Raw genomic sequence first — 19436 nt, forward strand, 5'->3', positions numbered from 1 at the left:
TTCCTTTTCTTTTTTTTGCGCGTCAACGTGCATACAATTTGGTAATGGATTAGCGTGTGAATTATTTTTATGTCTATAACAGCTTTTTTTTTTGTACAACTAGAAAGACACTAATGCTTTTTAATATACTTTTCCAAAATTATTCGAAATATTATTGTTCACACTAACATTTCACCTTTTCCATCTCTCCCACCTCTTTAGCCGTAACCCTCTCTATATATACCTGAATTCCCCGAAATGTTAAGTTCGTGCCATCAGCTTTTATATTAGGAGAAACCACTTACAAATCTAAGTGCGACTTCTCTTCTTCCTCCTCCTAAAAACCTAAAACAGTTTATTTAAACAAAAAAAAAAAGAAACAAGAAAAGCATGCCTCTCTTCGACACTCACAACACATGGGCCTTTGTCTTTGGTTTGATGGGTATGATACTAACGCTTGTGTTGATTTCCTATAGATATTTTATCGACGAGTGTAGTTATAGAGATGTAGTTATATATCTATTAATACCATATATTTTATTATATTCGTTTATAATTTCCAGGGAATGTCATCTCCTTCGCTGTGTTCCTCTCTCCTGTGTAAGTTCTATATTGACATCTTACTTCAATGTCTTAAATATTGTTATGTATATTTAGTACGTTAATACATATGTCTACGTACATCTATATATATATATATATATATATATTTATTTTTATTTTTTTTTAATTATAATAATATTGAGATCCTATATATGAAATGGTTGCAGACCAACGTTCTATAGGGTTTGGAAGAAGAAGACAACAGAAGGGTTTCAGTCTCTTCCTTACGCTGTGGCTCTCTTCAGCGCGACACTTTGGCTTTACTACGCAACGCAGAAGAAAGATGTTTTCCTCCTCGTCACCATCAACTCTTTTGGATGCTTCATAGAAACTATTTACATCTCTGTCTTCCTTGCATACGCACCCAAGAAAGCCCGGGTACATAAACACCCTCAAATTCATATATGAAAAGAATATATCTTTAAATCAAGTCATCAATCCGCTAATTAAAACACTCCTTTATGGACGCAGATGTTGACAGTGAAGTTGCTTCTTCTGATGAACTTTGGAGGATTCTGTCTGATTCTCCTTCTATGCCAATTCTTAGCAAAAGGAACCACACGTGCCAAGATCATCGGAGGAATCTGTGTCGGATTCTCTGTTTGTGTTTTCGCTGCTCCTCTAAGCATAATCGTAAGCACTTCGAAAGCTTACTAAATATATACTCCCTCTAGATACAAATGTTTGATGTTTTGACTACTTCATATATTAAAAACAATAAGTATATTATTCTGTTTATCACATTTTGGTTTTACCAATAAAATGTTATCACCCATATTTCAATATTTTATTTGATGTATTTGTTAGACGAATGCATTAACTATACTCTATAAAACAATCTTTCAAATAGAATAACAAAATTTAAAGCATAAATCCTATGTATACGGAGGGAGTATAAAAAAAGTGGCTAATTAATATTAGTTTCAATTATTAACATATTTTATGATTTAAATCACAGAGGACAGTAATAAAGACAAGGAGTGTAGAGTACATGCCCTTTAGCTTGTCCTTAACCCTCACAATCAGTGCTGTCGTATGGCTCCTTTATGGTCTTGCTCTCAAGGACATCTATGTTGCTGTAAGCCATTTTTTATCTGTCTATATATATGCTTACATACATACATATATATACAAGTATCGTTGTCCAAAAAAAAAATATACAAGTATATGATACTGCACGTAGACATGTTTTGTGTAGATGATCCATATGTACGGTCAAGACACGCGTAAACACGTACTCAGTTTCGAAACCTTGATTTGAACTTTTTGTTATAAGAAAGTGAATATACATTAACATGTTTTTACATTATATTATTATGCCTTTCACCATATCATAATCCTAATTTTATCATTATGATATGAAATCCCTTTTTCAAAAAAAAAAAAAAAAAAATTATCATTATGATAAAGTATACTAAATGAAAGTGGGTGCTTTTGTTTCTTGTGTACCTGAGACTTTGAGTTCTAATCATAGATTCATAGATAAAAAAAAGTGATACGAATTTACAAAAAAAACAATAAAAGAAAAAAGGACAATACCAAACCAAAGGGTTTTGCTCTCTTTAATTGTGTTTTTGGTATTGTCCTTTACAATGAGAAATTATAAACATACTGTATTATAAAGAGACGCTTTATGTTCCAATGAAACATTAAAGAATTTACCTTTTGCAAAAGAAGTTCAATATATATTGGAGTCTTTTATCTTTATTGTTACATAGAAATTATATTTTGTACGTAACTTCTATCGGTGCCGCACAAGTTTGCTGTAAACTTTACACCCAAAAAAAAAAAGTTTGCTGTAAGCTTTACTTTTGTCATAAGTTTTTTTTTACGTACTATATTTTTTTTTGTTTTTGGTAAAAATTAACGTACTGTATTCATAAGCTAGAAAGTGGAAAATGGAGTGTATTAAATAATTATCATGCTATTGCCTCTAAAAAAAAATTGTTTGCAGTTCCCTAATGTGCTTGGTTTTGCTCTCGGTGCACTCCAAATGATACTCTACGTGGTCTACAAATACTGTAAAACGCCGCCGCATCTAGGAGAGAAAGAAGTGGAAGCCGCTAAGTTGGCGCCTGAGGTGAGCCTCGATATCCTGAAGCTAGGCACAGTGTCATCCCCTGAGGTTCGTCAAGCGAACAAGTGTACTTGCGGAAATGATCGGAGGCCTGAGGTTGAAGATGGACAAAACGCTAAAAACGGCAAGCAGTCCTCTTCCGCATCAGCTACATGAAAGTAAACAACCTTGTTGACTGCAATGCATTTTCACTTCTACCCCAACTTCATATACCAACCACCATAGCTGTCGTACTTTTCTGAAGTTTTTTATCAAGTGTGCCAAGTAGAGTATTAATTATCCGGATTAGTATATATGCATTTTCGGATGTTATATATGTTTTTCTAGAATTAAGTTCTCCACTTCTTTATAAATTTTATGTAATTACCTATTGGGGAAATGTATATTTCCTATTTTCACATTTAAAAAACTATCAAATTTATCTATCTTGATTTTCTTCTTTAATTTTTGTTATTAGTTCATTATACACGTTGGCTGATTGTTTCAAGTTTAAATCATTACTAGAGCTTGATCTGCGCTCCCGCACGGGTTTTGATTTTTTTTAAAAATAAATCCTGCACGGGTTTTGATTTTTTTTTAAAATAAATTGTTATTTTTTTATGTCACTATTATATAATCCTATTATATATATGTGTCATCAATCATCATACAATTACTTATATTTTATACATGTCATCATATATTTAATTATCATTTAATTAATCGTATTTTATATGTACCATCATATAATTAATCACATATTAATATATTATTATATTTAGAAAACATGTTGTGTAATATAAAACCAACAATTTAATTTTTTGATTTATATTTAGTGATTTAATAGAAAAATGAGTTAATAATCGCATATATTTCTACTTAATATTTCATGTTGTGCGACACAAGTTAAGGTAAGTTTTTGACTTGATAAGTAATTTACTACAGTATAATTTCTTAGAATTAGTGTGAAGTTGATTGGTATATTAAATATTTGGAATCGTAAACTGGTTTTTATTGTTTAGGATTAGATAAATTCAGCTAGCATATACAATATATAGATTAAAATGGATATAGATATGAGTCGTATTTTAGTCAATATATACTGTCTGTCTCTATTTCGGTATATTTTTTTATTTCAATATTTACTATATATGAAAAGGAATCATATTGTAAATGATTGAATTATTATTATTTTTTAAAAACAAATAGTCTGAGTATATTAAAAACACAACATAATACTAAATACCAAAAACAAAAAGAGAAATTGGGTGAGATAACACCAAAAAAAAATCATAATTCACTATCTAACTAAAATCCCACCCTCTCTCCTCTTTTCTCTTCATATTTCTCTCTATCTTTTCTCTGCAAAACTAATTTCTCTTTTTTCTTAGCTATTTCGTAAATAAGTTCAAATAAAAACACCAGCAAATCAAACAAATAATGAAATAATTTCTAAGAACTAATCAACTTTAGTCTTCTCCAACTTCACTATCTTGGTGCACAACTTTTTAGAAACAGAGGTGATGTTTTTCAGATTGGCATCTTTTTCTCTGCCTCTGAAAAAAGGGTTGAATATCCTTCAGATGAATTCTGAAAGTTTGGCTTTAACATCGAAATCTAGTAACAATACATACAGACATAAAATATTACAATTAGTATATACAAATGACAATGCCTATCTATAATGAAAACTCATATACTAAGTCAAGATGTTGACCAACAAAAATAGTAAAGACAACAAACCTGGCCACCGGAATGAGTGGAGGAAGTGGTCTCAAGTTGAGAAACCAGTTCAGTTCGAGACTCAACTTTACTAAGATTATCATCAGTCCATACTTTAGAAACAAAGAAAGTTTTTGATCCATTAGTTACCAATAATAGTTAATTTGCAATATCACACACCCTACGGAAGGTCCTAGCAGTCTTAGCTAAAAAATCAGAAAACTGATTGCGCACTCGTGGCACATAGGTGATTTTGAATTCCGGAAAACAAATCTGCAGCGTCTCTATCTTCTCCATTTTTGTCGCGAAGCTTGGCCACTCCTGGGATTCCCTTATCATTGCAATCAGCTCCTTGCAATCTGTTCCAAAGCTCTTGCATGGCGAGTGTTGCAGCATATTCTCCATCGCCCATTGCAGTGCTTCTACCTCCGAATGCAATGCTGATTCATATCGAGTTCCCATAAGTTGTATGTTCTCCCCACTATCCATCCAGACTCATCCACATCCACTAAATCGATCGAAGCTGTCCAAGATCTATCTAACAGGCAAATATTATCCAAGCTTAAGACTTGGTTTTCATCATTATTGATGGCCTGTACTACTGGTGGTATCATCTCATTTGCATTAAACCATGCTTGACACTCACTTTCTGCATATCGAACTAGTTCCAAAGTGTCTCTGTCTATTCCCCTAAGAAGTTTATCATTACGAGGCTTCCAAATATACCATATTATCCAGGGATAAGGATCTCTGTCTTGGTCTGGTTCTAAGATATCATTCTTCCTCCAGAATAGATAGTCCATGTTTGTGTAGACGCTTGACACTGGAAATGTACCTGGGCTTGTAGGAGTTGCTGATAAGGACCATACCTGGAGAGCTGGAGGGCATTCAAATATTGCATGAGTTACAGATTCTTCTATTTCTCCACACCTTGGGCAATAATTATCGCACCTCATATCCGCCTTACTAGATTCATCGTTACTGCCACCTAACCCGTTATCAATTGCCATATAAGATGGCACATCTTCCTTGGCGCTTTCAACTTCCAAGCAAAGGCTTGAAGTTTAGTGATACTTGGTTCCAGTATTTCCTTTTCCTCTTCTGGCTTCAACAGATTTTGAGCAACCCAGTATCCAGATTTAACTGTGTATTGGCCATTCCTCGTGTAGTTCCAGCAGAAAGTATCACGGCGATGAGTAGAGCTTATGGCCATACTTCGTATGAGTGGTATGTCATCGGGATGGACATAATCCTCTAGTAGCCCTACGTCCCATTCCTTCGATTCCTGATTAATGAGGTCACTAACTCTCATATTCGGGTGCATCACAGGCGCTACAAGTGTAGTTGGTCTAGCAGGTGTCGTTGGAATCCACGGATCCTCCCACACCTTGACTTCACAACCAGAATGAATCTTCTGTCTGATCCCCAGAAGCAAAAGCTTCCTTGCGGCGAAAATGCTTGTCCACACATATGATGGACTACTTGCAGAGGTTGCTCTTAATGGCGAGGTCATTCTATAATATCTGCCCCTCAAGACTCGGGCAACCAGTGAATCAGGATACTGAACCAATCTCCATTATTGCTTTGCCAATAGTGCTAGATTAAACTCATGAATCAAACGGAAGCCAATCCCGCCCTCTTCTTTTGGTAGACAAACATTTTCCCATTTCGCCCAGTATATTCCTCGTTTTGGTGGAGTCGAACTCCACCAAAATTGTGCAATGGCACTAGCGAGGTTTTCACAAATCTCCAATGGAAGCAGAAACGTCGACATAACGTATATCAGAAGGGCGAATAAAATGGATTTGATCATTACCTCCTTCCTCCCTTTTAAGAGCCGTTCGTATGAACCGTTCCAGAGTTCATCAGCATTGTTATAAATAATAGTTTTGGCAACCGAGTCTAGCAACATCAAATTGCATGAGTTACTGTCTTCTTTTACAAACAAATAAAGCTTGTACCTGATCGTAAGAAAGGTGTATATATATATATATATATATATGGGCTTATTCTTGGATTTCCTCTCTAGGTTCACCGATCAATAGAATTTTATTATTTCATATTTGATATCTTTTAAAAAAGAAAAAAAATATTGTCAAGTTAGATTATATTTTTAAAATAAAAAAAATAAAAAAGTAAATAAATTAAAAATAGTAGTAGTTATATATCCGTAAACATCAGTGTTCTCGTTATATACCAAAATGTTTAGATAGTATATGAATTAAAAATATGTAATTAGTTGATATGTAATCAGTAGATACGTCATTCAAAAAAAAAATTAGTAGAAACTACATTGGCCCAAATAATGATTGTTGATCATTAATGGATAGTAATAGGCTTCGAGGATATATAAATTGATGGCCATCACGAAATTAAAAGTTGTGGTTAAAGACTCAGTGGCATGAAATGGTAAATATTAAAAAAAATGGTTAAGGGTTAATTATAATTTGTATTTCAGTTTTAATAGATTACTAGAGAGTGACCCGCCCTCGGAGGGCGGGTATATTATTTGTTATGTATATATTATTTAAAATTAAATTTATATATTTGTTTCTTTTCTTGTAATATATATGTATTTTTTGTAATCATACTTGTGTTTTTATTAACAAACGTATTTGCATAATTTAAAAAAATGATTAATAAAGTATTTGTATAATTGTATTGAATTTATTATATTGTTAAATTATACATTTGTGCCATAGCCTTTAACACGTCATTATGGTACTTTATTTTCAAACTGTTATTTTGTTAAAAAATAACAAAATATTGTTACAGTTTTGTTTAGTAAAAAAATAGTAATTAAATAGATAGATTAAATAAATAAAATAAAAATAAAAATTAAACATGATTTAATTTCATATATAATTATAATTACATTATTATTACACATAATAATTTGTATACCAATTATAAATGAATTATGTAAATCAAAGTCCATGGTCCAATTTTAATGGGTTTTGTAAATTAAATGTTTATGGCCCAAATATATTGATGCAGTTAGGTGAGAACTGATGTGGTGGTTATTAGGTTAACTGATGCGGTGGTTATCGTATAAAGTTTGTATTTTTCTTATATACAGTTATCATATCAAAAGATAGGTATCATGGAAAATATTTGTTGGACTCAACTAACATCAATAGGTCACACTTGTGTTTTAATAGAATAGATAGATGGTAAATTAAAAAAAAAATTAAAGGTTAATTCTAATTTGTACTTCAGTTTTAATACATTAGATAATATTTCAAACTTTATAGCTGGAACAATTGACATAAACCAATTGACAATGTAACCCATTACATTTCGAATATATACTCTAATATAAGTACTTTTACGACCAACGTGAAGATTAACATGGAGTTATGAAAATAAAATTCAGAAAATATACAAGGTTCCTATCAGATATATCTTCGTTTGGTTTAGTGACTGTAAATATCAGAATCATGTTTGTTCAGTTAGTATGTTCGACAAATGTATATAGTCACATTCTATACATTTAATAAAAGACAAATGTATATAATCACTTTATGGAACTGGATTCCGTATGACCCATGAGTTTAATTTGGCACTCTTAGCAAAATAATTATGGCGATTGGTTCATTTTTCAAACTCTTTGTCAGCTCGAGTTTTGCGTGGAAAGTACTATAGACGAAGTTCGCCATTGCAAATAAGTTCTACAAATATTTTTTATGTATATGCTAATATTTCAGCGGCAATCCAACTAATATTGTTGGTGATTAGACAAAAGATTCATTTATGATATGATATTAAATTGTGGGAGGATCCTTGGATTCTTAAGAGATCAGCTAGACTAGCATGTCCTAGTGATCCAGTGGTATATCTGAGAATGGCAGTCATTGATCTTATCAAAGGGGAATTGAAAGAATGGGATGTTGAGATGTTTGAAAATTTTGTTGTCCAAGAGGATATACCACAGATTCGTAGTTTGACCATAAGCTGAATCACCCATTGAGATACATTTTGCTGGAGTTTCACAAAAAATAATCAATATACAGTTAAGTCTAGATACTAGGTAAGAAATGATCGATTTAGGTCATAGCACAGAATATCTTAAAGAATGAAGAAGAGAATGTATACTTGGAACCCGATATTACCACGTTTCAAGACTTTGCTTGGAGAATAACGGCTTCTCAGAAGATGTGCCACCTTATATGGCAGCTCATAACAGGTCACGCATCATTAACAAGGAACCTGACATGTCGTCATATGCGGTGTGATAATCATTATCCTAGTGGGGATCTTGATGAGTCAGTCACTCATTCCAATTTTGAGTGTCCAGCAGCCCTACAGGTATGGTTTGTCAACAACACCATTGAACCCAAACATTATCCCAGAACCAAATAATTATGCCAATATATACTATTTTTTTGGAGAAAGAACAATATTGAAGACTCAAAACTAGATATGAACTCAAAAACTGGATATGGATCTATATCCTCGGATAATAGGGTATTTCTGGAAGCTCAGAACGATAAACTATTCAGAAGGATAGACAAAGATCCCCTATAACGGATCATACACACGTAAAGAGAGTGCCAAGCTTGGTTCTTCAGAGAATATGATTGTTCCTACAACATCATATCCATTAAGTAACACCGATTCACAAGCCATATGCTTGGAGAACATACTCTTCAAGAATTCAAGATATCTTACATTCCTCGGAGTTATTATATTATTTGTTCTATTCCGATCTAATAGTTGAGACACTTTTTCACTGTTTGATGTCACAAAAAAACTTATATATGAAGTTATCATGTAATCTATGAAACAATTGGGAAAGTGGATCGCAGCCGAGTTATCAATTTGGGCTTCAGGTCATGTTTAATTTTTATTTGTGTAATGGGTCGCGACGATTTACGACCCTGTGCAAGTTACATGTCAAATACGACCAACACCCTGGTCAACCACTATAATCACAAAAACACCATCGAGTCCTTGCATGTGAGAGACTGTCTCGATTCCCAACGCCGTCGACCCATTAACTTCGTCGTCTTTACTGACTGACCTGTTATTGGCGGTAAACCACCGCGGTAATTAAACACACCTTTACTGTCTCTCTCTCTCTCTCCATCTCTGTCTCTCTCTCACACCTCTCTCCTCGCTGCAGCGATTAGTCGTGGAAACTAGAAATTCCGAGAACTCTTTTACGGCTGTGAGCACTGTTTCAGCTCGGAGAGCGGTGATCGTCTTATATTATACCGGTATGGTGTTGGGAGCGGAGAAAACGGAGAAGTTGGTGCGTCGGCGGACAAGATCGAGGGCCGAAAAAAAAAGAAACAACCCCCACCTAACAAAGATCAAAGGTACCCAGGTTCGTCTGCTCGTTTATTGAAAATGTTTAACTATTCCGCCGGTTCCTTGCATGTCAGTCTCGATTCTGTGTAGAATAAGGTTTTTGTAAAGTTTTTGTCTTAATTTTTCTTTTCTCATTTTTTTTATTTATCTTTTTCTGGTTTTTTAGTTTCTGACTCCGACGCCGGTGAAGCGGGATCGGAGATGGACTAGACCGCAGAGGGATCTTCGCCAGTAGAGCCCAGGGTGGGGACGTCGGTTCTTCGGTGTCGCAATTTCCTTCGAGACTTTTTGCTGTGAACTCTTACCCAACTGCTTTGCGTCTGAACATTTACTCGAAGGCAAACGTCATCTGTGCTGTGGCGGCTTGTCTTCAAGGTTCACCCGACATGGACATTTTGCTACGCTCTCAGTTTGGCAAGCTTTTTCAGCTGCATGTCGTCCACTGCCAGAACTCTACAAAGCTCATTGGTAGCCTCCTCTGCCGTCAGCTTATTACGATCCGGAAATTTGAACTTTGGTTCACCTTCGGTCGTCATCCTCTACGCTTCTCGCTCGATGAATTCCATGACGTCACTGGTTTAAACTGCGGATCATTCGATGTTGGAGATTCTGATGCCGACGAAGCTCCAGGTTCTACAATGTGGAACAAGCTATTTGATACAACATTGGGGGGCATTACCGTGAGTCAGGTTCTTGAGATGCTGCGGAATCCATTTCTGGCTGGATGGAAACGTGTTCCTTTGGCTCTAATAGCCTTGGTTGACGGGGTTGTGTGTTGCAATGACAAAATCCTTAAACTCACCCGAGGTATGTCGAGATGCTCGACGACATCCAAACCTTCTTGTCGTATCCATGGGGTAGAGAATCATTCTTGGCGACCTTACCTCGTTTTTTACCTCCCCCAGTCAGTAAAGTTATAAGAGACCCAGGGGAAGCAATGCGGGTCCGGTTATCTCAGCAAACAACAACTTGCTATGGATTTCCACTAGCTCTCTAGTTGTTCGCTTTTGAAGCTTTGCTTCAGCTTTTGTGTAAGATTCCCGATGGAGCAAGAACTGCAACTTTCTTGGACGACCCTACAGCTTGCAAAGATATTGTTACTATCCTTAGCGTACATGACATTCTTGCCGTCGAAGCAGATGCAGCTGTAAGTTCATTCTCCCTTGATCGTAGATAATAGATTTATTAGGTTCATTGTCCTTTTGCTAAAAGGTAAGATATACGCATTCTTAATAATAATTTTTTTGGCAATAGTTATCCGTACACCAGGACCTATTCCTGAAAGAGAACGATATATGTGGTTGGAGGATGTTGAAGATGACAGAGTAACTCGTTTGGTTGAGATGATGCGTAGTGGAAAAACATTTAAACCTGAAGATTTCCCAGGTAGAGACAAGTCATTTGCCCCTAAGACAGAGGAAAATAAAACTGGTGGACGTGTGCTTAACGACGAGAAACCTGGTGGTGGGACCGACCGTCCACCGGCGGAATTTACGTCCACGTAAACCTGCGGTTGTTAATTTTAAGGACGAATCATCATCTGGAGACGGCGGACCAGCGGGACCTCCTCAAACAGGCTGGTGTACACACGAAGATCTGAAACCGTGGATTGATGAGCAGTTGAAAAAGCTGTCAAGTGAGTTTAAGCATCACTTAGGTGAAATGGAGAAAAATATATGTAGGCGCTTAGGAGTGCCCGAGGCTACCATCAACAAGAGCCGGAAGAGGAAGGTGAACGAGGATAATCATGGACAGTCTGAGTCTCAGATCAGTGGTAGGAAACAAATACGGTCGCCAATCCGCAGGGCAATAAAAACAAAACCGACGGCTAGTAGTCGAGGAGGGAAAACATTCTTATGCACTTCGCTCCGGAGACGGAAACGACGCATCTGAAGTGGTACACCCCAGTGATCATGTACTAAGTTGAACATATTCGGATATTTTATATGTTATGACCCGACGGCTTTTTCCAGGCAACCAAAGGACACACCCTAGTGTTATTTGAGAGGGAGAATTTTTTTGAAAACGAGTATCACAAGACTCGTAGTCCACCATTCGATGAAAATATCGCCGATTAGGTTAAGTTTGTGACTCTTGTTTTGTTATTCGTTTGGTTTGTAATTGGTGTACACTTTTAATAAGCGGTATACGGTTTTCTTACAGGGTATGCGTACACCCAACACTGCTGAGGATTGTCTGCAACCAGAAAAACCTAGTATTTCTGTCACTGTGCTCACCGTGTATTTGAATGTTTTATTAGTTCGTCCTCAGTCTTATGTGTCACCACCAAAGGTCAGCTTAACTGTAACTGTTAATAGTTGGATGTTAATTGGCTAAAAAGGTATCAATAAACAATTATGATACTGTCATCTACTCACTGTTAGCACATGCAGAGTACTCTAACCAGGCAGTACCGAGATGAAGAAGCTGTACCTGTTGCGTGGGAGGAAAGAAACCCTAATATCTACAATTCGGTTAAAACAGTACATGCGAGTCATCCTGCATCATCAACCTACCCCGATTCTGAACCAAACGTTGCATCCACCAGAAATAAAGACGTAGGGGAACCAGTGCTTGTGGAAGAGAATCTTGAAGGAGTCCTTTCCCCCAGTGGTGGATGTAGAAAGTTTTATAATGGGGGGCAAAATTTTCAAACTTACAAATGAGGCATACTTAACCCTAGGTTTGAGGTTTTATGGGAGGCAAATTTATCTATTTTCTTCAAAATTCATTATAATTTAGTAAATATTTTTTTTTTTAAATCAATAGGGGGCAGATGCCCCACCCTTGTTGGCACTGCATCCGCCAGTGCCTTCCCCTGTGGTGGAGGGTGGTGCCCTTGAACAACCTCTCGTAGAGGAGAGGAAACCTTATTCCCCGACAAAGGAGGAGGACGAAAAATATGACAGTTGCAAGGAAGATATCTCCAATGATTCCCAGTTGAAAGAGAAAGAAATCCAACCTAAACGAGGCCATCCACTAGCTAACACTGACGATGGCTCGAATGATGTGGAGAGTGGTGGTAAACGTCAGCGCAAAAAATCCAACAAGATCCGTGGAGTGTACACCCCAGACGCAAGGTTGAAAGGTTTGTTCAGCAGTGAGAAGAAGGTTGAATATAAGCCCATAGGGAAGTCGAGTCGGGCGGTTTTTAACAGGTTTAGAGATATTTTGATTGAAAACCAGGCGCAGTAAGTTTCCGATCCCATATTTGTTTATATACATATATACATAACTTCATATCAAGTTTGTATTAAAATTATGAGAAACAATCATTTTGCCTGTTGAAATTTGCAGGAAGTTCGAAATCAAAACTGGTATCGTTGTCACGAATTCCTTCTTCCTTGACATAGCTGAGCCAGGGAAATGGTTGTCTGACGAGATACTATTTATATATGTATCGTCGTCACGTATTCTTTTTTTTATCTCTTACGAAGAGAGTTTTGCAACTAATCTTGTTGTTCTTATAATAATGTCATACAGCACATGCATGTCATAATAGAAATGTTGTGGAGGCGTCGTGGGCAGGATCTAAAAAAAAAACCGGATGATCATGTTTGATCTGTACTTCACAAAACTCATTCAATCATCCTGTGCTGCTTTCAGTGAAGCTGAAGATAAGCTGCATTTCGATTGGGGCAAGAACTTAGCAAGTTATGTGACAGGAAAGACCAAGGGAAAATACCTGAAGTTGGAACTTGGTCGTGATGTCGATATGGTGTACGCTCCAATGATGTGGGGTGCAGATCATTGGGTGGGTATGTGTATTAACTTACTCAACGCGAACGTGACGATCCTTGATTCTTACATCCCTCACAATCGAACTATAGAACAAGTCGATGCACACATGGCTCCGCTGCTTAGCTCCTTACCATATATATCGAAACAGTACATGGGGCATACTGTTCACCACGCGAAGGAAGGACAGCTATATTACTCGTGCAGTCGCGTTGATGGGATCTATAACAACGGAAGGACTGTGACTGCGGGACTTGTGCAGCTAAGTTCATTGAGATGCATGCTAATGGTGATGGCAAGGAGGAGATGAGTCAGATTACGGACAAAATTGTTGACATATTTCGAGAGAAGTATGCAATGGACTGCTACGAAGAATTCGTTGGCGATTTAAGGGTTGCAAACGAGGGCTAAATGAAGTAGAAGTTTCTCTCTTTCACCTGACGGTTATCCAAAACGTTTTCCGCATGCATGATTACTTAAGGTGTGTTGTTGTAATGGTGTTTGAACTTAATGTTTCGTTGGCTGTGTTTTGCCTAGTTAACCAATGAACTTAAGGTGTGTTATTAAAATCGTGTAGTGCTGTTAACTATTTTAATGTTCTAGTTAACCATAATTCAACTGCAAGATCTTTAAATTTTAAAATAACGCAATTACAGAAATAAGGAAATGAAATTAGAGAAATACTCGAATAATAAGATGTACACCTGTTGAATGGTGTACATGCGTTAGGTGTTGGGTGTAGATGTACTACTATTGAATGAAATTAGAGAAATGAGGAAATGGAATAAGATTTTTAAGGAGAATGGTCTTAGGTGTACAGTCGTTCGGTGTAGATGTACACATGTTGAATGAAATTAGAGAAAAAAAGAAAGAAATTAGATTTAAGGAGATTTAAAAGGAAAAGAAATGAGATTTATAATGAGAATAGTCTTTAGGAGTGATATGTGGGAAGAACAATTGCCACGTGTTATTTTAAATAGTGTAGGTGATATTCAAAACAAATAAAGCCGTTAGGTGATATTCAAAACAGATCTAGCCATTGGGATAGATTGAAAACCAATATTACCGTTACGATTTAGAAAAGTCGACTTTGCTTCCCTATATAAAGAGAATGAACGATGATGTTTTCTATTCTCAACAAACACCATAAGGTATATTCAAAAGCGCCTTCGCAAATTATAATGACGGATCCTTACTACGCAGATATGAAGCAACACCGAAGGGATGCTGATGGCGTGAGTGTGTTTTTTATGCTCACCATAAAATACCAAAAAAGTGTGCATGCGGTGGACCTATCAGATTGGGAACCGACGAGCAAGGAGTGAGTTACTACGAATGCAAAGAGTTTGAGGTGATATTACGAAGTTCATAATCTTATATGCATTTACTAGTTTGGGTAACCACCCATTTCAAATATTTATTCTTCAGGATGATGGGTTCCACATTTTACATCGCTGTTTTGATGTTATTGAAGAAGAGCTGGAAGAGTTGAAAGAGGAAATTGCTGACCAGGCGAATAGCCGAACGAAGATGGAGGGTCCTGTTCTGTTATGTTATGTTCGATGTTTAGTTATGTGTCCCCGGTGTTTAATTAATGTGGTTATGTTTGATTAAAATAATTTAAATGATGTCAAGATGGATGTTGAGATTAGTAGAATGTGTGATGAGATCAAACAGGTTACTTAAGTAGTTATCTAAGTTATAAACGGTCGCCTTTCTTCAAATCTCATGCTCGAACAGTCCAACAGTTTCATCATTACAGTGTTCATAAACGAAACGCCACCTAATGATGCCTTCTCCGTTCCCAAATGTGTCGCTTGACAACTTTAAAATGATGCAAAATGAAGCCTTAAAAAAATTAGACCGGACCAACGCTTTCATTGGCAAAATGAATCAGGGAGATACTTCCGTGAGAGAATATAATACAAATTTTCTGGCATGGGGTTTGCTTGACAAACACGACGAAGCTACATTGATAAAGATGTATCGTGATGGCTTACGAGAGGACATACGGTCAGAGATCGGAACAACAGTCTTTTCGACCATAGATGAAATCATGGAGGCAGCTTTGGATGTTGAAGAAGGTGAGAGCCCCTGTGACAGCAATAGTTCGGACACGAAATCCGATGATTCCGGATCAGACGAAAATGGAAGGCGGCCGAAGAAGAAGGCTAGAACCGAAAAGAATCATAACGACCACCGAGAAGACGAAGACCATGATGGTGAAGTAGAAAATGTGACTTCTGCTGACATTAGGGTTCTCCTACTTTCCTTATTTAAACGGAAATCGACAGTGTGAATTTCGGTTCCCACAGTTTTGCGCTAGAAGGAGGGGGGGTACGGATCAAACTAACTCTCAACCACAAAACGCTTGATCAAAACAATGTCTGGAAATACAAAAGACAAAATCGCAGTTCGCAACAAAGCTGGTAAGACAACCCCAGCCGCCATTACGCCTATGGCCAACGCTTACGCAAACGCCATAGTGCCTAAAAAAATTGAAAAAACCAAGCCGCGACTTGCGATTTCTCCGAAGTGCTACGAAACGAGCTTACGATTTCTATGTCTAAACATAAAGGAAAATGATAAATTTTATCAAATCCCGTAAGTTTGGCTCATTTCCGAGCTAAAGAAGTTTCAATGCGTAAGGGTTTTACCAAAACACGTTTTCCGAAAACTTTTTGGAAAAGTAAAACTTGTTCTCCCAAAAACCGCACAAAACCCCTAGGTTAATCTCGGAAAAAGGAAGCGCAACAAATCGATTACACAGCTCGGTCGCTCTCCACTCGCTATGTAGAGACCTGCCAGGCCTAAAAGGGGTCCTCCTTTGCGTTCTCTTTTGAATCCTCATCGTAACACTTTTCTTTTCGTCTCAATCGGAGTTTCCGTTGAGATTTTACGACGAAGACAAGTAGGACTCTTCTTGGCTTGCTTCCAATCGCTACGTAGCGACTTGTCAGGCCTGAAAAAGCCGAGCACGCACACGGCTCGGTCGCTACGTAACGACCGAGCTCAAGCCAACTCTTCACTCACTACGTAGCAACCTGTAAGGCCTCAGAAAAGTCCTACATTGCGTTCTCGTTTGAATCCTCATCGAAACGCTTTTCGTTTCGTCTCAATCGGAGTTTCCGTTGAGATTTTACGACGAAAACAAGTAGGACTCTTCTTGGCTTGCTTCCACTCGCTACGTAGCGACCTGTCAGACCTTAACTCCCTACATAGCGACCTGTCAGGCCGCATAAAGTTCCTCCTTTGGGTTCGCTTTTGAATCCTCATCGAAACGCTTTTTTTCGTCTCAATCAGAGTTTCCGTTGAGATTTTACGACGAAAACAAGTTGGACTCTTCTTGGCTTACATCCACTCGCTACGTAGCGACCTGTCAGGCCTTCACTCACTACATAGCGACCTGTCAGGCCTCAGAAAGGTCCTCCTTTAGGTTCTCTTTTGAATCCTCATCGAAACGCTTTTCGTTTCGTCTCAATCGGAGTTTCCGTTGAGATTTTACGACGAAAACAAGTAAGACTCGTCTAAACTCCTTTGCTTGCACCTACTCACCCTTATCTCCATCTTTGTGTTCTCCTTCAAATCTCGATCGAAACCTCTCTTGTTTCGTCTTGATTGGAGTTACCATTGAAACTTTACGATAAAAAAAAAGCCGCAAAGACTTGTTTTTTCGCATGGATTCAGATTAATCGTACAAAACGGTAACGGTTAACTTAACACCTTAGCCGCCTCAACTATACGATTACATTGAACCTTTTTATAAAAATTGACGTCATATCTAAGAAGAAGATAACAGTCAAGTTCGGAAGATAAATGTCAAGTTTCAAATGATGAACACCAATATCGGAAATGGCGAACATACACGAGAAGAGGAAGGGGAAAAGAGCAAGCAAAACTGAGAAGAGACAAAACTGCATCTTCGAGAGAACTAAGGTATTTCTGACTTGAAATTTTTGAAATCAGACTTGGAATTTTCGTAGAAAATTACTAAGAAATAAAAACGCCTTTGAGATGCCATAGAACTTTAGGGAACGTAAAACCTAGGTGGATAGTCTAGCGGATTAAGTCTTAAGCGATTTTTTCTGTCTCGATATATTGTTCCATAATTGTTCTTCCAGATCTTGCAAACCGATCTAAACTCTCCGAAAATCGAGAAACGACCGCCACGCATATCAAGCTCGCTTCCTAAAGAGAGAAAAAACTAGAGACATGAACGTCGTCTTAAAACTGATTCGTTTCTTGCAATTTTCTCGGAACCGACATATTCCAAGTCGTCAACGTGGAAACAACCAAATCACAGTCCAAGCGTCGTCTTTAAATCGTCCCGAATTATCGATCATTCCAAACCTCAGAAGAAGAAACATACACAACCCTTCAAAGTATAGGTTCAACCATTTTCTTTCGTAAAAAAAAAGAGAGGGGAGTAGGTACGTACGCTATACTCGTATACTCCCAAACTTCAAAAACTTCTACAAATCATCAAGAAAACGATTTTGTCAAAACAAATCGTCCAGACTAGGCAAACGACAATCTAATATTCGTCTAAACGCTAGCAACATATCCAGACGATCATAAACATAAATCTCAAAGACTATACATCATTTCTTGTCACAATCATGCGTGCAGAAAACCTGTACCAATATCAAACTGAAACTCGACGATTAGCCAAAGTATTGAAGCCTTTTCCGGCTTTAGAAAGCCAGTTTCGTTTAAATTTTTTTACGAGAAATCTTCAATCACCAAAGCATTTCTTTCAGTTTTCGTTGCACCAAGTGAGTCACGGAAAAGCGTCGAAAACCTTTGCGATGAAGAAAACTCGAGAATAGATGTAGCATCGTGCACATTAAAAGGAACACTTTCCTCCCGATGGTTAGCTAGGCCCACCTCTGGTTGACCAATTCGTTCCAGAAACGAATGTGTCATGAGAATCCTCTCAGAAAACCTATGAAAAACGTTCTGCGACTAGATCATAATGAAATATGCTTCGGTAACACTCCATGAGTAACTCCAAGCAGCTTTCACCTAAGATCGAAATCACAGCAGAAATGTTTCTCGTAAAACCCGCAGAAACAACGCTACTTTGACATATGTATACATATCACCGATTTAGAAACTTCGTAAAACCGGTCCTCATTACTTACGCGAAAAATCCTTTGTACAATCAGACCAAGTCTTACGAAGAAACTTTCTAAAGTTAACATAACAGGCTTTATAAAGAAGTAGGTTTTGTATAGCAAACGCAAACCTGTAAATCTGATTTTCGATGATCAATCTAAATTTTATCTCTTCGCATTACGATCTAATAGATCTCATTTTTTAGCCCTGCGGCTTGCTGGCTTCTGCCTTTCTTTTTCCTCGGCCACATCCAAGAAGGCTGTCATCCCGCCGCTGATTCCACACTGGTTATTTAGCAAACCTCTTGGGTTTCGTCCTCCTCAGACAAAAAAAAACTCGATTTTCATAAGACTATAGGTCACATTATACGAAATATTCGTCTTATAACTGAAACCTAGAGCGGAGAATCGTTTTCTACGATTTTCGGCCATATTAGCATGGATAACCCCGGAAAACTTGGCCTATCAATCTCGACAAGCGCTCTTGGCCCTCGGTCAATTACGCCTTCCACTAAAGGTCCAAACCAATATTTGCCATCCCCTTTAAGGACGATTGTAAACTAACATGACCTTAAATGTTAAAGTACCATGGTCTAATCCTTGACCTACAACATCCTTGACTATCTGAGTGAACACATCCCTCACACCAAGGCAAACTATTTGAGAAACCATCGCTCCATCACTTAACGGCTAAACGACAATCTACGATTTGTCTAAAAACGTCGTGTGACTATTAAAAGAATAATTATCGTATAGCCCACAGACGGAAGTCATATGAATACGCTCCACAATTCACTTTAAGCCCGCAACGTTATACCCATAATACGCGGCATGTAAGGAAAAATTCGTAACAAAGCTTCTAGAGCAATACGAAACATCCTCAAAAATGCACGAAATAGATCTCGGAA

At 37.4% G+C, this 19436-nt stretch overlaps 1 protein-coding gene across 1 annotated transcript; it reads left to right on the forward strand.

Annotated features, from left to right (window-relative positions):
* Positions 1-232: 232 nt before the first annotated feature.
* On the forward strand, positions 233-3084 carry LOC106328149 (bidirectional sugar transporter SWEET11-like). The gene is made up of 6 exons (XM_013766530.1): positions 233-421; positions 543-579; positions 750-960; positions 1054-1215; positions 1541-1660; positions 2537-3084. Exons 1-6 carry the CDS (start codon positions 370-372, stop codon positions 2813-2815), a joined length of 861 nt encoding a protein of 286 aa, XP_013621984.1. The 5' UTR covers positions 233-369; the 3' UTR covers positions 2816-3084.
* Positions 3085-19436: the final 16352 nt, after the last annotated feature.

This window comes from Brassica oleracea, chromosome C3, assembly GCF_000695525.1.
Source record: "Brassica oleracea var. oleracea cultivar TO1000 chromosome C3, BOL, whole genome shotgun sequence".
In the NCBI taxonomy this organism is placed as follows: domain Eukaryota; kingdom Viridiplantae; phylum Streptophyta; class Magnoliopsida; order Brassicales; family Brassicaceae; genus Brassica; species Brassica oleracea.